Raw genomic sequence first — 21,865 nt, forward strand, 5'->3', positions numbered from 1 at the left:
GCAAAGTATCACTGTTATTGCCATTCTTTGCTGAAAAGAGCAACATTTGGGACATCTTCAACCACGATACTAACTGAGTAGGTTTGTGTGCTGGAGGCGATCCAGCCTAGTTAGTGTGGTGGGCTAATGCATCCACAAATGAGGATGTGCTTTGGCTGTGTTACTCCCAGCACATAATGGGCTCATTAGGAATGGAGCAACTCATGCAGCTCCCAGAGATGTCCACCTGCCTGCTCAAAGGTCAGAACTTGTACAAAGTGGGGGTCTTACAAGGGCAGACCCGGAGGCAGTGTTGACAGCTTCAGCTTCAGCCAATTTGTTAAAGTTTGCAAATGAACTTATGCTTGTAAAATATGGGTCACGGTAGTAATGGTTTTAAGCATAAAGTTCTAAACTGAAGAGTCAGATTGTGAAATATCTGCTTGTTATGTGACATCCAACACTGGTAGAAATCAAGGCAAGACGAGGCTTATAGAATGAATTCAGTAGTCATTGATACAGGAAGAACCAGTTCACGGTTTGTGGAATCGTGACCTTTTGAGCTCATTGTGACAAACCAGCTGCACTCAGCAGGTCACTGTAATTAACCAGTCATCTTCCAGTGTATCGCTGAAGCCTAAGTGGTGTTATTCCAGCACAAGCCAAACTATGGAAGTGAAGGCGATTTATCTAAAAGAAAGCTCTTGCAAGTCAGAAATCAAAAGTACATTTGATGATGGATGCAGATAGAAAAAGGCATGAATACTTCAAAAGTCTTAACTTCCCTTCATTCTTTCTATAATGAATCATGGTATAGACAGTGATCAAATCATAGAACAGTTAGGGTTGGAAAGGACCTTAACATCATCTTGTTCCAACCCCCTTGCCGTGGGCAGGGACGCCTCATAAAGTATTCCTTTACTGCAGAACCTTTTATATAAACCTGGAAGTAAAACATAAGTCTCAAATAAAGATGTAAAATGTTCTAGAGACTTTCAAACAATATCACTTAATAATGAAAACCACAATTCTCACTCCCAACACCTTGTATGATGCAGAGTAGTCCTGTTACAGAAACTGCTTGACTGGCTTTGAGGTAAATTACCTGCTCTTGTAACCAGAACTGTACTGAGAAAAGATATGTGCAGCCTTTAGGCCCATTAAGAGCGTTCATCTGCCATATAAAGGGCTAAAGGTAATTCTTTTCGAGCCTGTTGGCACTGGTGACCAGGTTGTAGTTTGGAGTCACTGACAGCATCTTCCTCCTTTCAAAGCAGCAGAACTGTTCTTTATTGCTACTTAGCACAAGTGACAAGTATATGAGGTGTGACTGACAGCACAAGACAAATACAGCTCAGTTCTATTTTAGAAACACTGAAGAACTTAAGGTACACGGTGTTTATAGGATCTCCCTAACCCCACGCTGAAGAGTTATTTGCCTTCAAGTGAACTTGACTGAGCAACTCACTATTGACTTGGTGCTGGTGCAGGTGACTGTGGAGTAGCAGATAATCACATTGTGATCCCTTTGCACAGGAATTGTTATTACTTTTTAAGAGGACAATGAAATAGAAGTGCATTCAACCCACTGCATCAGGAGCTTGAGTGTCAGCCCCTCTGGCATAGCTTTAAGGTCTACTGAGTAGGTCTGAGAGCCTCTTCAGACCATACTGTCTGTACGCCTTGCCCATAGGAAGCCTGGGCCAGGCTCAAGGAGTCAGTAAGATGTAAAAGGACTGTGTTGGTACTTACGGTTGTTTTTTCCAGGCAGTGCAGCAGGTGGTGATGTTGGCTTTCAATTAAGGAGGTGCCTTTAGTCATGTGCTGCTCATCTTCAGTGGATCCCTGAAGAGCCATAGAAAGGGAGGGGAAAACAAAACCCAAAGCAGGTGTAAAACCAAGCAAGCAAACAGCACTTCCAACATTAGCTTTCATAGGGGTAAGGATCACAATGTCAGTGGTGCAGCTCTCAGGTTTTGCTCATGACTCTCAGGAGGTTGCCTTTCCTTCCTTAACGATCTGGCTTGTAAACTCAGGTGAGAAACTCAGCTTTGATTCAAACCCAGGGTGTTTCTAGGCATTTTGTAGCTGAGGAGGAAAGCTGGGAAGTGCTGTTGATACGTGATGTCAAGGCTCAGGAAGCAGAAGGTAAAAAAGCAAAACCAAAAAGAACTGGTGCTGTTTGATTTTTATCCAAAAAGCAGTAAGGCTTTTAAGCTTGACATGACCTTTGAATACCAACAGATGTACCCTGATCTTTTGTCTCTGTTAGGAGGCAAAACACAAGCTGTCTTGCTTTCCCTTAGCTGAAAGCTGGGCTCTGACCTTCAGGGCTGCGCAGTGCTGGGCCTGTTGGAACTTGTATGTGTTACCTCCAAAGCCTCCTGTGTCACAGCTGCATGCCAGATCCAAAATGAGGACCTGAGCTTCATGTTTTAGACTTTGTAATGGTGTTTCTAGAGACAGGGCTCCTGGCTTGCTCTCTCCTCTTCATGGATATCACCAGTTGTTTTCCACACTTTGTACCTGCAGTGTGTTAAAAGGAGGCTGTGCTTTGCCTGCCTCAGTGTATATCGTTGTTGATGGGGAGTTTGTAGCAGGTCTTGAGGGCTGGGTTTGGTGCAGACTGAAGGTGTGTAACCCCTCAGAAAAGGCAGGGAGAAGGGAGGAACAGGCAGATGCTATGTAAGTTAGAGTGATATGTATATAGATATATAAAATTATCTTCTTCAAGCATGCTTCAAATGAAGAAGCATTGTGCAGCCATGTCAAAGGGTTTATGTTCACATGAAATGTGGCAGCAGTACCCTGGAGAAAGAAGGTCCCATCTTCCTTAGTTTCTTATGGATTGAGGCTTTTGCTCAGTAGGATGGCTTACTGTGATTTGTGTTTTAGGAACACAGTGCCCAAGAGTCCTACAAACTGTACAGGAATCCTTTGTGCATCACTCAGCACAAAGGCAGAACAAGACAAGCTGTACAAAGACCTCGCAATCCAGGTACTCGGCTTGTTGTACAGCAACGTGTACAAGTGGGGGACCAGCTTTCCCCTAGTTCCCTTGTGTCCTCAAACTGCTGAAATGTGGCTAACAAAGTCATAAGCTAATTGAGAGAGCAGGGTGTGATGAGAGTCAAGCAGGCAGCTTGGGCCACCTGGGAAAGGACTGCCTACAGCTGAGAGTGTTTAAGTTGAAAAACTGTTAAAAGGAGGGGTCTCTCCTAGCAACTGCTTTTGGTATTTCTGTTTAGGGACTCTGGCTTGGAAAGACTTATTGGGGTGCTTTTGCTTGTCTGTTCTTGGCTTCAACATCAAGTATGTGTCTATATGGTGACTGGGGGAAGAGACTGTTCAGACTGTAGTGTTATTAGTGGTTAGGATAAGCTACAGATCTTAAACCAATCTCTGGGCTTTTGTTAAGCTGAGGGACTTGATCTGCTTCTGATCTGCTCAAAATAGCTGAAATAGAAGTTGATAAGAGGCTAGGAGCTTGAGTTCAGTGTGTGCTTATTTTTGTATTTTGTACTTTGTACTTTGTATTACTCTATCTTTTATTTCCACACTCTATCAGTGGAATGAGATGCTTATATTCCTCACAATATAGCATGTCACTTGCCCCATGATCTGATGAGCAGATACACCTCAGAAATGGAAGGCAAAGAAGCAGCTGGAGTTGTCTGTGTGCTAATGGAGAGTCAGGATAATTTTTCTCACTTTCTCTGGTCTGTGGTGGCAGATTTAAGACCTGGGGTCTGAAGGATGTTCTCTCACTATGAAGACTTCAGCTCCTGATCTTGAAATTCAGTTTGGTTTTTCTAAGCTGGGTCTTTGGTGACTTGCATTTTCAAAGAGAATTACGTGCATTAAAAGAGCAATTAGGGTGTTGCAAGATGTTTCTCTGTGCTCCATAAGGGTGCCTGGTGTCTTCTGTTGTGCCTAAATCTGAAAGGCAGAATGGATGTGCATGGCTTGAATTTCTGCTTAGACACTAACCATCAGTATCTTACTGCTCAAGATAGAAAATGAGTGAGATGGGAGACACAGCAGAGCATCTTGGCAGAAATTCCAAGACATAGACTGTTGCTCTCAAGGGGGTTACATTCATCTATGCTTAAAGCCTTGCTCTTAAATACGCCCTTGTGTCCTGGTGATTCACTGCAAATGTGTGTTCTGGATGCTGGTTCTGTGATCCTTAAGTGAAGGAGTAACTCTGTCTCTGCCAGATGCCAAAGCACAGCTGAAGTGGTACGTGAAGGAAGCTGACTGAATGTATACAGAATTAATAGATTCCTATGAGAATGCTTCTTAGGCAGGTTATGGATTTTTTTGTTGTTGTTGTTTTGGAAGATGAGTATTCCCAGAAGTATTTTTAGAAGTGGCCTAAAAAATAAATCAGTTCCATTTTTCTTATTAACAGTCCTGTTGGTGAGTTAATGCACCCACAGGTCCTGTTCATACCCTGCTGACATTACTGACTCCGTGGTGAAGGAATTCCCATGGAGGTCCTTGCAAGCCCTAAAGCAGATACGAGGCTGCACTAAAACACTGGAAAAGGAGAGAGAGAAAGAGCACGTATTGCAAACAGTATCTTTTTATGAGGATTTGCTTGAGAGGACATCTAAATGGGGTCTGAAAGCAAAGACAGGGCTTCCGTACCTCTGGCAGAAGACCGAAGCCAGTTGTTAAATTTTGGCAGCACAGCTTTAGTCTTTCCTGCTGCCTTCCATCACAAGGCTTAGCTTGCTGCTGATGGGAATGGATCAGGGGATGGCAGTGACCAGGAATAAAGTATAGGATCGGTGACTGTGAGTTGTACCTTTTCTTCAGTCAGCTCAGTGTTTTCAGAAACAAAGAGTATGCAACCACTGAGAGCATCCTCCACGTGAGTTAAGAATGAGATCTACAGAACTGCTGCCCTGGGACAGTGAGAGTGCCAACATCACAGAACTGCTTGGACTTTAATAGTACTGTTGAGGAATGTGTACCTATAGAGATTGCAGCAATGGTACCTACATTCCTGCAGGCAAACAAAATCTGTGTCTTCATTAGAAGAGTCTGGCTGTAATGAAAAAGCTGGTGGGGGGGAGGAGAGGAGATGGTTTGCTTTATGAGCTGGGATGCCAGTTTTGCAAGGATCTGATGCCAGCTACCATTCAGTTTGTTCTTGGAAGACATTCAGTGAACTGCTGGTTGCTTGCAGGGAGACTGAAACACACTAGTGTGAGTTCTGAAATCCAAAATACTTCCCCTTTTTCTCTTCTACTTAGTGCTTCGGCATGCAAAATTGGACACTGGTGAACTGAGATGAACTGGTTCAGTGGTTCCACTCGCCATTCCCATGAGAACGGCCATAACCCTTATCTATGGCCTAGCAGATTCTGCTTGTGAAAAGGCCCAAGACCTCTCAACCTGCTGTTCTTAGGATATACATCTCCTAGCATTTTAGCTAAAAGGGAATTTCAGCAAGCTGTACAAGGAGATTAACACTAAGACGATATTGTAGGCTGCTGTCATGGGAAGAAGCTCACCATCCCTTGAGCACTTCTGACATAAAGCCCACTAAAAATCTCTCTAAATGAGAAGAAAACTGTCTGAGTACTTCCTCTCTAGATGACAAATGCAAAATGCCACAAATCCACATGTTTCCGAAGCAGGAGTCTGTATTTGTGCTAGGAGCAGAACTCCTTCCTGCTGCTGTCCTTACATGAATCCTCTTTGGTTTTCCTTATTTTAAGGCAAGGCTACAGGCTGAAGACATGCTGTTCCCTTGAAAGATGGTGTCAGTGTATTCATTCTGGTGCTAATGAAAGGACATCCTGGCACATGTTCCAGGCTCTTGAGCAGTCCTTACTTCCCAATTTGTTAGGTTGACTGCAGAGCCACAGCCAGGACATGTTCTGGGGCAGTTGTCTCCTTGGGTGAACCCTCAAGGTGTCACACTGAGGGGCAATCTGCTGGGCTCCTGTAAGCCAGTTCTACATTGATCACAGTACTGTGGGATTGCTCTTGAGGAAAGGGATAATACCTACTGATGGCCATGTAGTAATTGCAGTTGGAATTACTGCTGCGTAACAAACCAACCCTATGGCAGCCTGGCTGTGTGAAGTCCATTACAGTTAGCATGAGTCCTGGGCAAGGTATCAAAATGGGATGCTTATCTGACTGATGAAGCAGTTTGATGCTAATCTGACTGATGGATATGCACAGTATGTAGATAATCTTTCTGGTCACTAATATAGCGACTGCAGAAGTCACACTCCTTCATGTGTTTTTACAGCTTAAAAAATTTGGCTGGCTAGACTGCGCTGTCATTCACATCTTGTGCTCTTTAAGAATAGTTTGTTCTCCTGCATAAAATGAAAGGACATAAAATCTTGCCTTGTGGAGTTAAAATGGTCTGGTGTACCTTTCCAATAAAAGATGCCCTGTAATTAATGCCACTGCCTGTGGGTGGAGAGACAGGTCTCAGTTCTTGATTCAGGTATGCAGCTTATCCTCAGGTAGTTGTGCAGGTGCCAGGCATGGCTTTGGCAAGGTTCTTGTTTTAGTGAATTACATTGCTGTCTGTCACAGGTGGATGGTAATTCTTCCTTCCCCATCCCCTTTGCTTTTGGCTATTTCTACAGGAAATGCCTTAACAAAATACTGTACACAATGTTCAGTACTTTTCAAAGCTGGATTTGTGGCTCTCACTGGGCTGTGGGAGGCTCATGTCAGCATTTAGAGCTATAAGCCCACCAGATATAAGCACCCAGAAAAGCTTGGGAAAACTCCTGTTGTAGGTGGTAATATATATCTAAGTTGAGTTATTAATGGGTAAAAAAATCATAGAATAGTTAGGGTTGGAAAGGACCTTAAGATCACCGAGTTCCAACCCCCCTGCCATGGGCAGGGACACCTCACACTAAATCCTCTAGAACCTCTTTAGGAATGTTTTTGTTTTCCTCCCTGTGTCTCCAGTAGCTTTGTAGCCAGCAAAATGACCCCTTTTCCACTGGCAAGTGCCAGGAAACGAACCCATTCAGCCAAATATTTCTCTCCACCTCATGCATTTTGGACTTGAGCATCAGTGCGTCAGCTGCTCCTCCCCGAGTGGTCTTGGCAGGGAGCTTTGGTTGATGAGAGAAGTGAGGAGGTTCTTGTTGGGATGACAGGCTGGAAGATCAAGTGCAAACTGAGCGTCCCTGCTGGTGTTTTTAAAAACTAGAAATCAGAACTAAATTTGTAGTCACATTTTTACATGTTCCTGGGTAATGGAACAGCAGAATCTCAGCTGAGCTGTCACCCATCCCAAGCCTTTCCTTCCTTGGGGAGAAGGCTCTGGACGAGGTGTGACCAGTCTTCCTGGTTGCTTCTTGGTAAAGAAACGTTTCTTGAACTGCTCAACTGCAACATATGGTTCAAGAAACAGATTTTTCTGAGTGTTGCTGCCACTTGCAGAGCAGGAGACAACGTGAGATGTGTAGTCGGAAGGATCAAACTTGTTTTGGAGGGGAGAACAGAAACTGCTCTGGGCACCCTACCTTCCAAGTCTGTACTTCATGTGAAGTGCTTTTTTAGAGTCAGCTTAAAAGCTCTTTCTGTTGTAAAGGGCAAGGGTCCTCTGCCTTGGTCTGCACTGAGGAGCATCCTACATGAAAAACATGGTGCTGCCTGATTTCCCTCTGTGTGCTGCACCCACTGAGCTGGGGTAGGAGTTGGCTCAGGTCCTAGTGAGCATCTTTCACCATGAGTTGAAAAGCCTTTGATTTTAGAAGTGCAAGGGGAAAACAGTGTACATGTGAAGGATGAGGGCCCAAGTAAGGATGCATGAACAAGGGCTGGGCGGCTCTGATGACTGTTACGCACCCTTCATCTCACTCTTTGCTCCACACGTGCACAAAAGGCTGATGTATTTGAACTTAAATCCATGAGATGTGCTAATACGTCCTCTGGTGTGGATCAGGCTTCATGTAATAACCTCCTCTTGTTTCAGCTGGTTCTGCTGAGCAGTCGAATGCACTTAGAACTTTTCTTCTCATGAACAGCTAGTATTAGCCTCCAGAGGCCTTTCTGTTAAAAATAAACCCACCACCAAACTGCCTGGAAGAAGAACTAGGGAATATTTTGCTGTTGGGCATGGCCAGATAGTCCACAGTAGAGAGAAACTCTTGAAAATAACTCACTGTATATTGGAAGAGCGTGGATAGTTATAGGCAGTCCCTGGGCTGTATAAATCAGCTCCATCACGCATAGGGATTTGAGGGAACTGTGCATATGGCACCTGCTGGAAGGCCAGATCCTTCCCTGTCTCCAGGAGGACTACAGGAAGCTGCTTCCTCCCATCCCATCTTGCAGCTGGATTCCAGCTCTCCCTCCACACAGCATATACAGCACATGAGAGTGTCATAGAAACACAGCGCCATTCCATGTGGGAGGATGCTGCGCTGGATAATGAGGTGGCAATGGGGAGAGAAAGGGAAGGAGCCCAGGGACAGGAGTGGGAACAGGGAACATCTCAAGCTCTGTGGTTCTGCACGTACCGTCAGCTCAAGGGCTTCATTGAGGAGGCCATTGCGCTTGCTGTGAAGGTAGGCATTGGAGCTGCCTGTCTTGGCCACTCGAATCCTTGCAAGCCGGGCTTTCTGTGGACAGAAGACAAGCTGAAGTTAGAGCCCGGAGCACTGAGTGCCTGCTCCTGTGCTGGCAGTACCAGGAGGAGGGAAAATTCAGGTTCTCACTCTGCTGAAAAAGCCTGGGGATGAAATATAAGGGGTGCACAGCCAGAAGAAGGTGCTGTGGGGAACAGCTTGGTGTCCAGGAGTCGGATGAGTACATCTGTCTGAAGCATGTAATCTGCCTCGGAGTGTTAACGGCCCTTCCAGGGATAAGAAATGGGGTCCTGCACATTTGTTTATCCTTTCAAAAGTTCATTGTCTTTTAAAAGACTATTTTTTAAACATTTTTAATTAAAAGTTAACAATTTTTGGGGGGTGAGATGCACAGAGACTAGGGACACTTGTCTTAGACATATTCCTGGTGTGTGCTGAGGCGCTGGCACAGGGTGCCCAGAGAAGCTGTGGCTGCCCCATCCCTGGCAGTGCTCAAGGCCAGGTTGGACACAGGGGCTTGGAGCAAGCTGCTCCAAGTGGAAGGTGTCCTTGCCTGTGGCAGGGGTTGGAAATGGATGAGCTTTAAGGTGCTTTCCAACCCAAACCAGTCTGGGATGCTGCGATTCAACTCTTCTCATTTTTATTTGTCCTTGACCTTCTTGACTTCCAAGGGGCTGAGTTAGATGATAAAAAGGAGTCCAGAATAAAGCAAACAAGGAAAACTAGTGAGTCCCTCTTCCTTTTTGATCACTCGGTTGTTAGCGTTGCAGTTTTTCTTTTACAAGCAGTCTCTGTCAAGTGCTGATTTGCCTTTTTCTTTTCTACTATTAATTTATGACTCAAACACCATTAAAAGTAAATACATGAAATAGCTGTGGCTATTAAAAAATAATTACATTGTGCTGTAGTTCAGAATGCTGCATAATCTTTTAAATAACATGGAACTCGTGATTTTCCTTTCTAATTAGAGGTGCTAATGGGTATACACTGTAGGAAGAGTAAAGCCAAGAGGCAAATATCTGCAGTGGGTCCAGAGAGTGCAGTAATTCCAGGAGCTCTGTTGCTGTACACGTGTGAGTGGTTCTGTCCCTCAATATCTGAAAGATTTGTTTAACCTCAAGAGCTTCTGCTTAAGCAGACAGTTTCTCAGCAAAGACATGCCCAGGATCCCAGTTTGCAGCTTTAATTGGGTGACACAGAGCACGACCAGTCTGAAAAATACATCTTCCTTTGACACCCAAAACGGGGACATCCAAAATTGACTTTCTTTTCTATACCTCACCTAGATTTCATTGTCCCATTTTATTGTTGAGACTCCAACGACAGTGAGATGAGAGTGAAATCTCTGGTGAAGCTTTGCTCTGTGCTGGGGTTGAGGTGTCTCACGGGGCTCCCTGTGTAAGGATGTGAGGTGTATTTGCAAGGCTGGGGGTACAACTGGGGACAGTGAAACTGAAGCTGCAGTTTTTCTGCAGGCTTTCCCCACTGCTGTGTTGCTCTAGGCCCCAGATAGGACTGGGCAGGGACTTTCATTTGGAGCAAAGACCCCAGAGACTGCTACTACTGGATATGTGTTAGGGGGAGAGAGCAGGGGATAAGGGACTGAGAATATCCCACGCATTGCCTCTCTGTTCCTATTAATTACATTTCCATTAAATTACTTCTTCTGTTTGCAAATGTATGCCTTTGTGTTTCTGTTCCTTATTTTCTGCAATGATTTCCTCTCTTCTGTGATCAGGACTGGGTACTGGATTCAGTGATAGTCTTTACAATGAGACTCTGATGGCAACCACAGAAGGCTTCCAGTTCTTACTGTGCTTGATGAAGCATCAGCTCCTTTGCTGAAGGAATTGCCACAGTCCCTGACTTCTCACCTACAGCAGGAAGGGTTCCATCCTCATCATCAGTTCAGCCAGTTGTTAAAGTGGATTCAGTCTCAGGCTTTTGTAATGAACATTATTCCCTGTGCCTCCAGGCTAGCAGGGGATCAAATATTAATAGCTGTACTCCGTGTGGAGTGAAGATGGTTCGTTTCTGAGGTCTGTTCTCTTTTCTTCTTTGAAACAGGGCCACTATCTAAATAATTAAGCCCCGTGGTTTTGGAGTTTAAAACAGACATTGTTATTTTCACAAATGTCACTGGGGCAGGCCAGAAGTGAATCCTATTCTCCTTCCACAAAAGATTGTCTGGGTTAGTCACATGGCCTAACTCTGTGCCCCATCGTGATTAAATTTGGTACATACCTTGATTAACTCAGCTAGAGAAGTTAATTAAAACTGGTGCCTAAAGTTGGTTTGGCCTCCATCAGACTGGAAACAACTCTCAAACTGGAGTTCATGCTTTTATGGGAAAGTCTGTGTGTAAATGTGTGCTATTTGGAAAGCACGGCCATGGAGCATCACAAGCTTTCTGTGATATTCAGGTACCTGTTGTATGTTTATGTGGGATGCAGTACTGGCAGTAACGATGGGCTCGAGCAGCAAAGTGCTCCCCTCACTCATCTGCAGCAGGTTTGATGCTGTTCTGTATGTCTGAGCAAAGTGGACTGAGGACATGAAGGGCACTTGGCAGCAGTGTAAGGCTTGGTACAGTGTGGAAGCAGGAAAAGCTCTCTCTTCCCAGGGGTAAATTACAGAAGCAAAAGCCTTAAACTCAGGCCTCTCCATGCAAGCTTTGGAGCAGCAGGATTTTGCAGGGAACCATGCTATGTACAGTCACATATATCACTGTCAGAAGCTAGAATTAGGCTGATGGGGTCTTCCAAATACTGCCAGTGACACGTGTGGGTATGTTCTTGTCATCCCTGTCTTGCAGAGCTCAGGACTCCTGGTCTGCAGGACACAAGAGAGACAAGTGGAAGACCATGTTTTCCTGGCCATCTGCTGTAAATGCCTTTTGAGGGGGCATATCTGTGATATCTGTCTTCTGCATCTCATCCACAACTGTGACAGACTAAAGGTCATTAGGGCCAGGCCTGAGATCACTGTTACTGAATATAACCCCTGCACGGAGAGTCTAAAAAAGGAAAAGAAGCTGGCACATTGTGTCTGCATGTGGAGTGGCGAGAGGAGTTGCTAGGAAACCGCAGGATCTCAAAATGCATATGACCTAATCTGGAAGATAATTTATATGATGAAAATAATAATACTAATGACAGCCACTTACAGGTTAGAATGATTAATTTGGTGATCTTAGAGCTCACATGTTTCTGAGGCAGGATGGAAGGCAGGTCTCAGTAACGTCTAGCTCCTTACTGCTTAAGAATCAGAAAGAGTAGGAAGGTCAGTGAAGCACTGTCTGTGTGGAATACTGAGGTCCAATGGGGAGGATGGTGTACGTGGCTGTCAGCATCCTGGGTTCCTGAATTTCCCAAAGGGACAGACAGAGGAGAAAGAAGACCCTGTCTTCATCTTTTAGCTGCTTTGGAGAAGTGCAAGGAGCTGGCTGGGAAAATTGCTTACCAGATGGCAGGCCCAGGAAACAGCTAATTATTATTTATTAATAATTTTCATCTAGTTCTTATGGAGATAACATTCACTCTTGATTTCTGTGGTATAATAAACTATTAAGTTATAACCTGTGACATAATTTCATATTTGCCAAACATCTTCAGCTGTCTGGATCTTCTGTACTTGAGCAAGGAGATGAGTGGAGTACACGTATGTCAGGTACAACATGCATGGGATTGGAGCCATTATTGGCATTATCCATCACAGAATGGTTGAGGTCATCTGGTCCAACCCTCCTGCTCAAGCAACTAGACCCAGTTGCCCAGGGCTCTGTCCAGGTGGCTTTTGAATATCTCCAAGGATGAAAACACCACAACCTCCCTGGGCAGCCTGTGCCAGTGCTCGGTCACCCTCACACTGAAAACCATGTTTACTGATGCTCAGACAGAGCCTCCTGTGGTTCAGTTTGTGCCCATCACTTCTGGGCTTGTCACTGGGCAGCACTGAAAAGCGCTTGGCCCCATCTTCTTTGCACCCTGCCTTCAAGTATTTATATACATTAATAAGTTCTCTTTGAGCCTTCTCTTCTTTAGGCTAGGCTCTGAACTTGAATTCTGGATGGAAAGAATGTGGTTGCTTTTAGGATACGGAAGAGATAACAAGCAGATTGTACAGTTAAACAGGGGTTTCTGCAGATTTAACAACAGGGTATGGAATGAGAGAAGTATTTTCTTGTAGTAATCCTAGAATGGTTTGTATTGGAAGGGGCCTTAAATTTAGTCCACAGGCAGGGACACCTTCCACTAGACCAGGTTGTTCCAAGCCGCATCCAACCTGGCTTCTTTTCTCACCTTCCTACAATGATCTTGTCTATGGTACCTTTGCCTAATTTTAGCATAAAATTCAGAAAGGAATTCAGGAAGACTTCTGTGTGTACTTCTGAGTGGGAACTCAGTGCACATATGTACCTTGGAAAGGGAATGGATGAGACCTTCATCTGGTGGAAACTAGCTCAGCTCCCCGGCCTGTTGTGATAGTTTTGCCTTGTGAAGAAGAGAAAGAAAAACTCTTCATTTGTAGAAAAGCATTCAAAAATAATGGAGTGGACAAGACACTCAGTGCAATCAGTGCAATCGGGCAACGCTCTCATCTGTCCTACTTAGGGCTCTGGGAAGCTGCTCTGCCGTCTCTAACAAAGCCTGGCAACAGGCTGAGCTGCCAAATTAGGACTCAGGGTTATTACACGTGTTTGAACGCTGAGTGAAATAATGGCTATTTGAAAAGCAAATGGCCCATATAATAAGTGTTGGTTGTTATTCTGCAAGCCACGGTTCCATCTGGCTATTGTAACAGGCAGCCAGCCGAGTTACAGCACTGTTAGGAAAGTTCATTTCTGCCCATCATCCTTCTGTCGTTTTCACCTTTTTCTCCCTAAGAATCAGAGCAGGCACATTTGGACTTCCCTTTCTCTCAAACCTTTTGAGCCAAGCTTAAATATTCTGTCATTTTTGCTTTGGGGGAAGACGTTGTAGAGCTACATATGGAAATGAGATAGTGTAGGACTCATTATATTCCTATATAATTTGATAGAACCACTTACAGTCAGACCTTGATCTTATTTTGGGCCTCTTCATTACTTTGCAGAGATGAAAATTTCCCCTCCCCTCCTCTGTGGCTCTCCTTTCAATCCTACCTTACCCTTGGCACCATTAAAGCAACAGAACGTCATTTCAAATGCACTATATCATTTAATCTTTTCCAACACTAAAGAACATGATGTTCAGTCTATTTATAGAACAATGCACAGAATATGGAGTTTAATGGGTCTCGGCTTCTCTACCAGTCACAGATATCCTGGCTGATTAAACACAGAACTTTGACTGAAGTGGTGTAATATGCAAAGCTGAGGAATGCAGGAGGGTCAGGAAGCCTCTGGAGCATGGTCCCCTCCTGCTGACAGCTTCCTTTTGTCCATCTTCATCTTGAACTTCACAAGCTCTGGCTTAAGCTTAGTGAAGATCCTACTCCTACTGGGCATTTATTTTAGAGCTCCTTTCTCCCAGCTAGAAAACCTCTTCTGAATTCCAGGCTGCATGTATTTGGTGCCAGTTTTACTCAGTTGTCATTGTATTGACGGTTTCTTTTTACATAGACCATTCCCTTTCTGGTGTTTGCTGCATTCTACAGGGAAGAATAGAATAGAGTTTGACAATTCTCACTTTCTTTCTTCTTTTGCTTGACATTTAAGTAGTAAGCTTTTTTTGGAGGCCAGATCATATTTTTATCCCCTGTTATTTCTAATGCCTTTTTTACTTATCCATCTATCCATGCACCTGTAAAGGTTACAGTCAGACCTTTGTCTCTGAAAGAACTGACCTTATGGACAGTTCTTCCTTGATTGAAATACGTTATACACAGTTACTATATCTTGGCTGAAACTCAAAGCTTCCTCTGTGCTGAAGTTCCCATCCTAGTGGGCCAGCTGACTGCCAGAGATGATGCTCTTCACTTCTGAAGTTTGCCTCTTGAAGTAATAATAATGATCATGGTATCCCAAACTGGTTTGTGTTGAAAGGATCTCAAGGCTCATCCAGTTCCAACCCCCTGCCATGGGCAGGGACACCTTCCACTAGAGCAGTTTGCTCCAAACCCTGTCTAACCTGGCCTTGAGCACTGCCAGGGATGGGGCAGCCATAATAATGATAATAATAATAATAGAAATTCCTACTGTTTTTTTCTATCTTAATGCTGTAGCAGATTTTAAAGCTTAGGTTAAAATCTCTTCAGGGATGTGTGATCAGAGGCACCATACCAGTTGTAATGGGAATCTGGTAGAGTTTGTTAGAGTTAGAAGTGAAGTATTACGTGCTTTAAGATAAGGTGTCAGAATTTGTCTGGAAACATGTTCCTTAACATCTTCTCAAGGAAAGAGTCCCATGTTTTCCTGCATCATTAATAGAGAGGCTGGTGTTCTCTGTTAGTCTAAAATCAGGTTTTGTGTTTTGCTGGAAGCAAAGTGTGATGAGCATCTGTCTGTCTGTGATTTAGTGCTGTCTTTCTTTATCTGTGTTTCCAGATCTCACTTTTATAACACTTTTCAGCCAGCTCACACCCTAATTAATAGCTACAAAGTATGCAGGGGATGGCGAAATTAACAGAATTTGATCCAGTGTCACATGCCAACTTACCAGACCTGATATATGAACGCTAATGAATAGTGTGGAGGCTTGTGGGTAGCTATAGAAAATGAAGGCAAATCGCTTCCCACAGCGCTGCTCACCCCTCATCAGGAAGATGGTGAAAATGGGGGCTGGGGGCAGTGACCACAAAACCTTTGCATGAAACTCGAGGAAAACAATAGGCAAACCTGTAAAACTCATGCCCTTCCTTCTCCCCCATGGAATGAAGCCCGAAGGGAAGAGATAATGGTGGGAGTGTTTTCCTGCCTTGTTGCTAGCTCATGGGCATGTATGTGTTGTCTCTGACAAGCAGGTACCCGCGGGCAGCAAGGGGACTGAATGGGGTTAAGCATGAGTGTGGGCTCTGTTGCTGTAGGCAGGTGGGGCCCGGAGCTGTGCTCCATCCCACTTCTCTGTGCTATGAGCTTTCAGCTCGAATTGAGAGCAGTGTTGCTGGCTGGCAAAGGAAGATTGCTCAGAACTCATCAGATGACAATAGAGTTGCTGTGCGGTGCAATTAGCTTTCTTCCTGGAGCTGCTCTTAGTTGTTGATCCTGGGGTCTCTGGGGACAAATCTCTTGCATTAGGCTTCTGGGGAAAAAAAGTCCATCACAAACCCATCCCACGGTCCTCTTTGATTTCAGCCTTCCAGTACCTAAAGCTGAGAGAGCTGGGCTTGTTCAGCCTGGAGAAGAGAACCTTAGGGCAGCCTTTCAACACCTTAAGGGGTGAGCTTTAGGGTTCCTTCGAACCCAGATCATCCTATGATCCTGTGATAACTGAAGACTCATAGAGGACCGGGTGACTGCTCACGTCTTCACACTGACAGCCACAACACGTTGGCTCTGTGTTTGTGTGCAGATGTGGTGGGAGAAGCCCTGTGGTGCTATCCTGGCGCTGGAGCGGTTCTCAGCTGCAGAGCGGGGATGGCTGCGCCACTCTGGCCCTTGTTTGTGTATTCCAGCATCCCTGCGTGTTCCCACTAGAATGGCTCCAAATTGTCCTAACTCAGTTGCTAACAGAGCTGATGCTTCAGATGTGAACAGAAGCAGGCTGGTGCCTGCATACCAGGACTCGTGGACAATGTGCGGAATTGCTCTTTATTATTGCATTTGTTCCGAGTTAATGCCGAGTTGGGTCTAAATGGCTGCACTCACAGGGAGAGCAGGTGGCTGGAATTACCTCAGGCAGCATCTGCATAGTAAACAGAGGAGTTCTGCTGCACTGTGACAAAGAGGAGAACTGAGGAACTGTTTCCTGTGGAGCAGTTTGTCTGGTGGGTTGAAGTGCTTTTTCTTCCTGCGCACCACTCGCTGTGATTTCCCCAGGTATGGTTTTGAGATTTATCTGTAAGTTTTATGTGTGCCTTTGATCCCCTTGCCTGCTCATGAGCCCTTCTTTGCCAGCATTTACTCTTGCTCTACTTGCTACCTGTGACAGGTCAGGGGAGCACACACTGACACTTCTGCTGCCTTGTTTGGTGAGTCAGCAAGAATTGCTTGTGCAGCAGCAGAGATTTAAAATCCTGGCTATGGATGGTGGTACCATGAGATGGCTTCACTTTATGACCTTCCGTGTGTACAAAATTCTGCAAGGATCCACTGAGCCAGGAAAAGAAGTGGATTTATCCCAGTTTCATGCATGAAAAAACCTGAGTCACAGAGAGGGAAGTTTGGAAGGGCTCTGCTGCTGCAGCAGCATCGGTTTGTCAAAGCAGTGAGACTGGCTGTAGTGGGGAGACCAAAGAGGACAGCAGGCTCCTGCTTGTGCGTGGACAGAACGTGTCTCGTGCTGGTTGAAAGCCTGATGCAGGCAGTGCTAGAGTTAACCAGCAGTTGCTGTTTGATGGGATTTTCATGACCTTCAAACAGCAAACGCTTGTTCTGAGTCAGGCTTTGCAGACCACTGCTGCTGGGTGGAGTGGGAGGGGTGGAGTGACGAGGTTCTGAGAGTCTCAAGTTGGGCTGTGTAAGATATTTGCCAGTGTGTGAGCAGGGAAGCTCTGCAGGGTCCCTGGGAGATGCACTGGGAGACTGCAGTGTTCCCATCTCCCTGTTATACATGAGCGGAGGGCTGAGAGCCCCCATTGCCATCCCAGCACCACGTGTGTCAGTGACAAATGTTGTTTTTCATCTGTTTATCACTGCCGTGGTACAAATTAGTAAGCACAATAAGCTTTACTACCATTTACACCCACTTCTAGTTATGTTTTTTCCAGTGGCTATATCCATATCCATTAATCTAGACATAACCATCTACTGCAGTTGGTGAAGGGGTGTTTGAGCTGTATTCATTCTGTAGCCTGGGAGCTGCATGGGATCCAAACTGCAGCCAGCCCACTTGATTCTGTATTACTCATGCAGAGTGGTAAAATTAACTAGTTAATTAAGTTAACAGCAAAGAGTCTGGTCACTAGAACCCAGTTCAAAAGTAGGATAGGGCTTCCCAGCCATTTCTGGCTGAAAGTTTGGCATGCAGGTCTCCTGGATAAGGCGGTTTGAGCTTGCATTTATCAGACATCTGGGATGGAGTGGGCAGCATTAGCCATTACAAATCCTACCAACTGTGTTACTTAATGGAGCCATCTGGACAGAAGCTGCCACATACAACCTGGACTTCCAACAGGTAGGAAAAGGGACACCCTCTTGCTGAGGTGACAAGAGAGACCCTGAGGATGGATTAGTCAGGTTTGTAACACACTGCAGGGTGTTACCTGGTAATGACCAAGACATGACATGAAAGGGCCTCAAGGCATGAAGCAAATGTCAAGTGGCTTTTGGATCTGTGTGGATGCAATTTCAGCTGGGCATTGGGCTGCTGTTGACAACAGGCTTAATATTTCAATATATGGGCTTGCTTTGGAGCCTGAAACTATAAGCTCTAGCTCACTGGTTTCAATCCTTCCTTTCATAGGAGATATCCACTTGTCTTATGCAATTTGGGACCCAGGGAATTTGAACTAGCTGAACTGATAGAAAATGTCATTTTGCTTTTCTGGACAATATGAAATTAAAGAGAAAGGATTCCTGGCTGGTTTCTTTCTTTGCCTTGTGAACTCTATTAGGGGATGTGACAAACAGGAAACAGGAGGAAGAGAAAGAGGTATCTACCCCAGCAAAAATGAAATAGCTTTAGAAAAAAAAAAACAACTAAAAAAAAAGCTTTTTCCCCTGTTGAAAACTGTTAAATATCAACAACAACATAGCTGCATTCCATGCAGATTCATTGTGGTTGAAAAACCCCGTTTTTTAAATGTCAGCCAACTCCACTTTTAACCTTATTGTTTCTCTCTCTCTCTCTCTCCTTAAGTTCCCAACCCCATCCCCTGCTGGGATCTGAGTCATGTTCTGTTGCTGAGCTCTCCTCACACAGCTCCAGTCTCTTTTCCTGGCTGTTCTGTTCCATGCTCGGAGGTTCTCTAACCCACCTCCGAAACTCGGGGTGTCAGCTGTGCACCGGAATGTTTCAGACTGACTCCCCTGCTCTGCAGCACATCAGTTATTCTAATGGCCTCAGTATTGACAGGCACGTGGGCCGCCTCTCTCATGGGTACGGCAGTGACATAAATCTAGTATTAAGCATTCTCTTCATCATCATCTTCCCTCTCCATCCCCTCTGCTGACTGCAGCCCTGTTTTCTGTGCCTCTGGGAGCGACGGCTGGGTCTGGAACAGACTGTTTCTAATGTGCCTCTTATGGAACAATCACAAAGACATTTGTGTCCTTACTCTTCCTTCCTTTTGGCTTAAGCCCCTTTTAAGCATCTCCATAGTTACCTCTCCATCAGCCTGCAGAGTCATAGCTGCCTATGTGCAACCATCCCTGGAGTAGTTCTCACTGTCTGGAATAACCTTCCTCCATCTACTTCTCACTGACTTCCAGCTGAAGAGATAGGTCTTCTCCCTTCATTCCTTTCTTCTGTTGATATTGGTTCTGTGATTGAATGCTTTAATTCATCCACCAAACAATGTGTCCACTCCTCTGCTTCACCTAATTTATACTATCTACTCTTTGATAGCCTGTGTTATAGTTTTCAGCTCTCTATTATGGTTTCATGTGAGAGTAGCTCTATAAAATGATTTTGTCCTGGGTAGTAGTCTTTTTCTTGCCTAAACCTGCATGTTTCTTGGAAACTTATAGCCTGGAGGATGAAATGAGAAGTCTATTTCAAGGCTTTTGCAGTACATTGCCTGTTCTTATAGCAAGTCAAAGGCCACCAGATAATAAATGAAGTGAATTGAACAGACTAAGAAGCTGTAGTCCTCAAAATCATATTTACTGCAGACCAAAACCCAGCACTGTGATTACTGAAGTTTTACATTTGTAGATGACAGTTTCAGTTTAGCCCCTGTGAAATGCACCACTAAAACCATGCTAATCCCTCTGAGATTATCAACCACTTCAGTATCTCAGCCCATTTAGCAGATCTGACCATTAAACTGTAAATGCACTTTAAGCAGGGTTTTCTCACACCCTCTGAGCACTGACATCTCCCCTCTGTGGTGCAGCTGGGAGGAGGCACAGCTCATTTGTACCTTTCTGAGCATTTGTTGTCCCCCAAACTGAGATGATCTGAACAACTTGGCTAAATTGAACCCCTTAGGGGGCTGGTCTAGTGACCTTCTGCCTGGGTTCAGGCCAACCTGTGCCCTCTGAGGCTCTTCTAAACTGCTTTAAATATGCTTTTGAGGGCTTTGGGTCTTCCTCTGCATGTATGTTCACGTGTGCAGGGAGCTGGGGCTGTCAACCACGGAGGCTTAGCCTGTAATGCTGCAATGACCTTGTTACAGCATCTTTTCTTACTGCAAAGCTGCCAGTGCACATTGCTCTCTGTCAGACATGGGCCCATCGAAGCAAACCCACGTTTCTGGGAGCTCCTGTATGGCTTATTGCCAGCTCTTGTTTCCCCATGGAAGAGGATGTTGGATCTCGGGGGTCACACTGCTGTAATTAGTTGGACTGTATTGGAGCAGTGAGGGGAGATATCAAAGGGATCTCTGCTTATCTTCGCTGAAGCATCATTCCAGGGACAAAAAAATCCCACCCGAACAGACTATCTTTGGGGTACTTAGCATGCTTTTTTCCAGCTGAGGGGCTTCAGTTGGTTATTTTAAGCTGGGCAACAAGTGTCATTGGACCTGGGAGACTAAGGACCAACAAAAGCTCCTGTAGCACATTGACAAACACCTTTCTAGCAGTATCTTCACTAAAGGGGCTGCTGGGTTTTCTCCTTTTTTTCCCTTTATTTTGTTGTTACTGTTATGTGCAAAGGCAGGGCTTTGATTTCTCCACTTAAACACTTGAATTTGCTTCTCAGCAGCTAGAGTTCACTCGGGAAGGATTCTTCTTGCGGGTTTTTAAAGCAGTCTCAGAGTCCAGAGGTCTACAGCATCCTGGAAACCTGGGGAGAGCAGTCTGTGCTTCTGGGATCTTTGCTGCACTAAGCTCAAAGGCCACATCTCTTCTTTTCACCACAGTCTTTCCATTGTGCATTTCTGTACTGCCCTGCTCTGGTGGGAATAATGTGGTCTGGGGTTGGATTTCCTCATCGCCAGCTTCTGAACAATCACCTGTGCTACTTTTCCTACCACTGCTAAAGGAGAAGCATTTCAGTAGCTGTTAGTAGCTGCCTCTGCTTTCTCTTTCCAGGCTTGCAAAGTGGGAGGTGTAGTCCTCAAACCAGCACCAGATACATGTCTCCTTCTTCTTCACATGGCATCTAGCTGCAAACTCAACACAGTGAGAGACTCCAGCATCATCTGAATTACAAAGTCATTCTATTGTCAAGCCTTTTAAGTGTCAAGTTGTCTTCAAAGCAAAGGCTGTGACATTCGCTGAAGAACAGCATCATTTGAAAGTCAGGAGGGTCTATTCTTAGCACATCAGTCAAAAAAGGAAAGAAAAGTCTTTGGGGAAAAAAAACCCATCAATTTCACTAAAGTGAGCCTTGTCAGAATGATCAATTCCTCTTCCATCCAGCTTGACCTGGTCCTTGCTGCATGCCAGAGGACAGAATTTGATGACACAGCACAATAAAAGAAGATTGCCAGATCTCCTTGTAATTAATTCTCTTGCAGTGCAGGTTTGGCACAGAACAATTTATCTCCCAAGTGATAAGATCACTGGTAGCTTGGTTTTGTTTTTCCTTTTTAAGGAACATTGCTCCTCGGTTAGTTGAAGAATTGATGCTGCTGTGTAATAGCTACCTCCTAGTATTTTATTCTCACTGTTTAAAAACCTCTTCCTGCTAGATCTCAACAGTTAAGAGAACATCATAACCCAGAGGGACATCGGGGCTGTGCTGCCTTCTCCTGCTTTTCTGCACCCCCTCAGATCCCCCATGCACTGGAGAGCCCAACCACACATCTTCATGTCACATCCAGCCAGTGTGACTCTTGTACAGTACTTTACCCTGTATTACTTCTCATTGGAAGACTTTAATCTGAGTTCATAACAACTAAATAAGTGTGGTCTGTAACCTGATCTTGAAACCTACTTGTACCTTATGGAAGTTATGATTCTTGAACTCAATAGAACTTCTTGTGAAGTGTTTATACTAAAACATACCTTACAAATGATTTAAGAGAGAAACATAATTCATTTAGCACACTAGAATCTGAGTAAAGACAGCTGTGCTGTTTCTTCAAAGCTGCTCCTTCTAAACTCTGCT

At 44.8% G+C, this 21,865-nt stretch overlaps 2 protein-coding genes and 1 long non-coding RNA gene across 8 annotated transcripts in view; 1 reads left to right on the top strand and 2 right to left on the bottom strand.

Moving 5' to 3' along the window:
* The window catches only part of RHOC (ras homolog family member C), a 415,761-nt gene that overhangs the window by 39,986 nt on the left and 353,910 nt on the right, over nt 1–21,865 (bottom strand). The gene's annotated exons all lie outside the window — the stretch shown is intronic.
* KCND3 (potassium voltage-gated channel subfamily D member 3) overlaps nt 1–21,865 on the bottom strand; it is a 128,460-nt gene that overhangs the window by 11,971 nt on the left and 94,624 nt on the right. For all 5 annotated transcript variants that reach the window (XM_061363046.1, XM_061363047.1, XM_061363044.1 and 2 more), the window contains 2 exons: nt 8,499–8,600; nt 1,732–1,824 (listed from right to left, as the gene is read on the bottom strand). In XM_061363046.1, coding sequence (XP_061219030.1) covers nt 1,732–1,824; nt 8,499–8,600 — 195 coding nt within the window. The remainder of the gene's footprint in view (nt 1–1,731; nt 1,825–8,498; nt 8,601–21,865) is intronic.
* On the top strand, nt 1,835–5,377 carry LOC133217498 (uncharacterized). 2 transcript variants are annotated; one of them, XR_009726884.1, is made up of 3 exons: nt 1,835–2,015; nt 2,875–2,977; nt 4,808–5,377. It is a non-coding gene; the product is annotated as an uncharacterized LOC133217498 (long non-coding RNA). The 2 variants fall into 2 exon arrangements; XR_009726883.1 differs by lacking the exons at nt 1,835–2,015; nt 2,875–2,977 and adding an exon at nt 2,995–3,291.

The sequence above is a fragment of the Neopsephotus bourkii genome, unplaced genomic scaffold (assembly GCF_033783945.1).
Source record: "Neopsephotus bourkii isolate Nb327-2 ecotype Australia unplaced genomic scaffold, CSIRO-AGI_Nbou_v1 NB_1139, whole genome shotgun sequence".
NCBI classification, from domain to species: Eukaryota; Metazoa; Chordata; class Aves; order Psittaciformes; family Psittacidae; genus Neopsephotus; species Neopsephotus bourkii.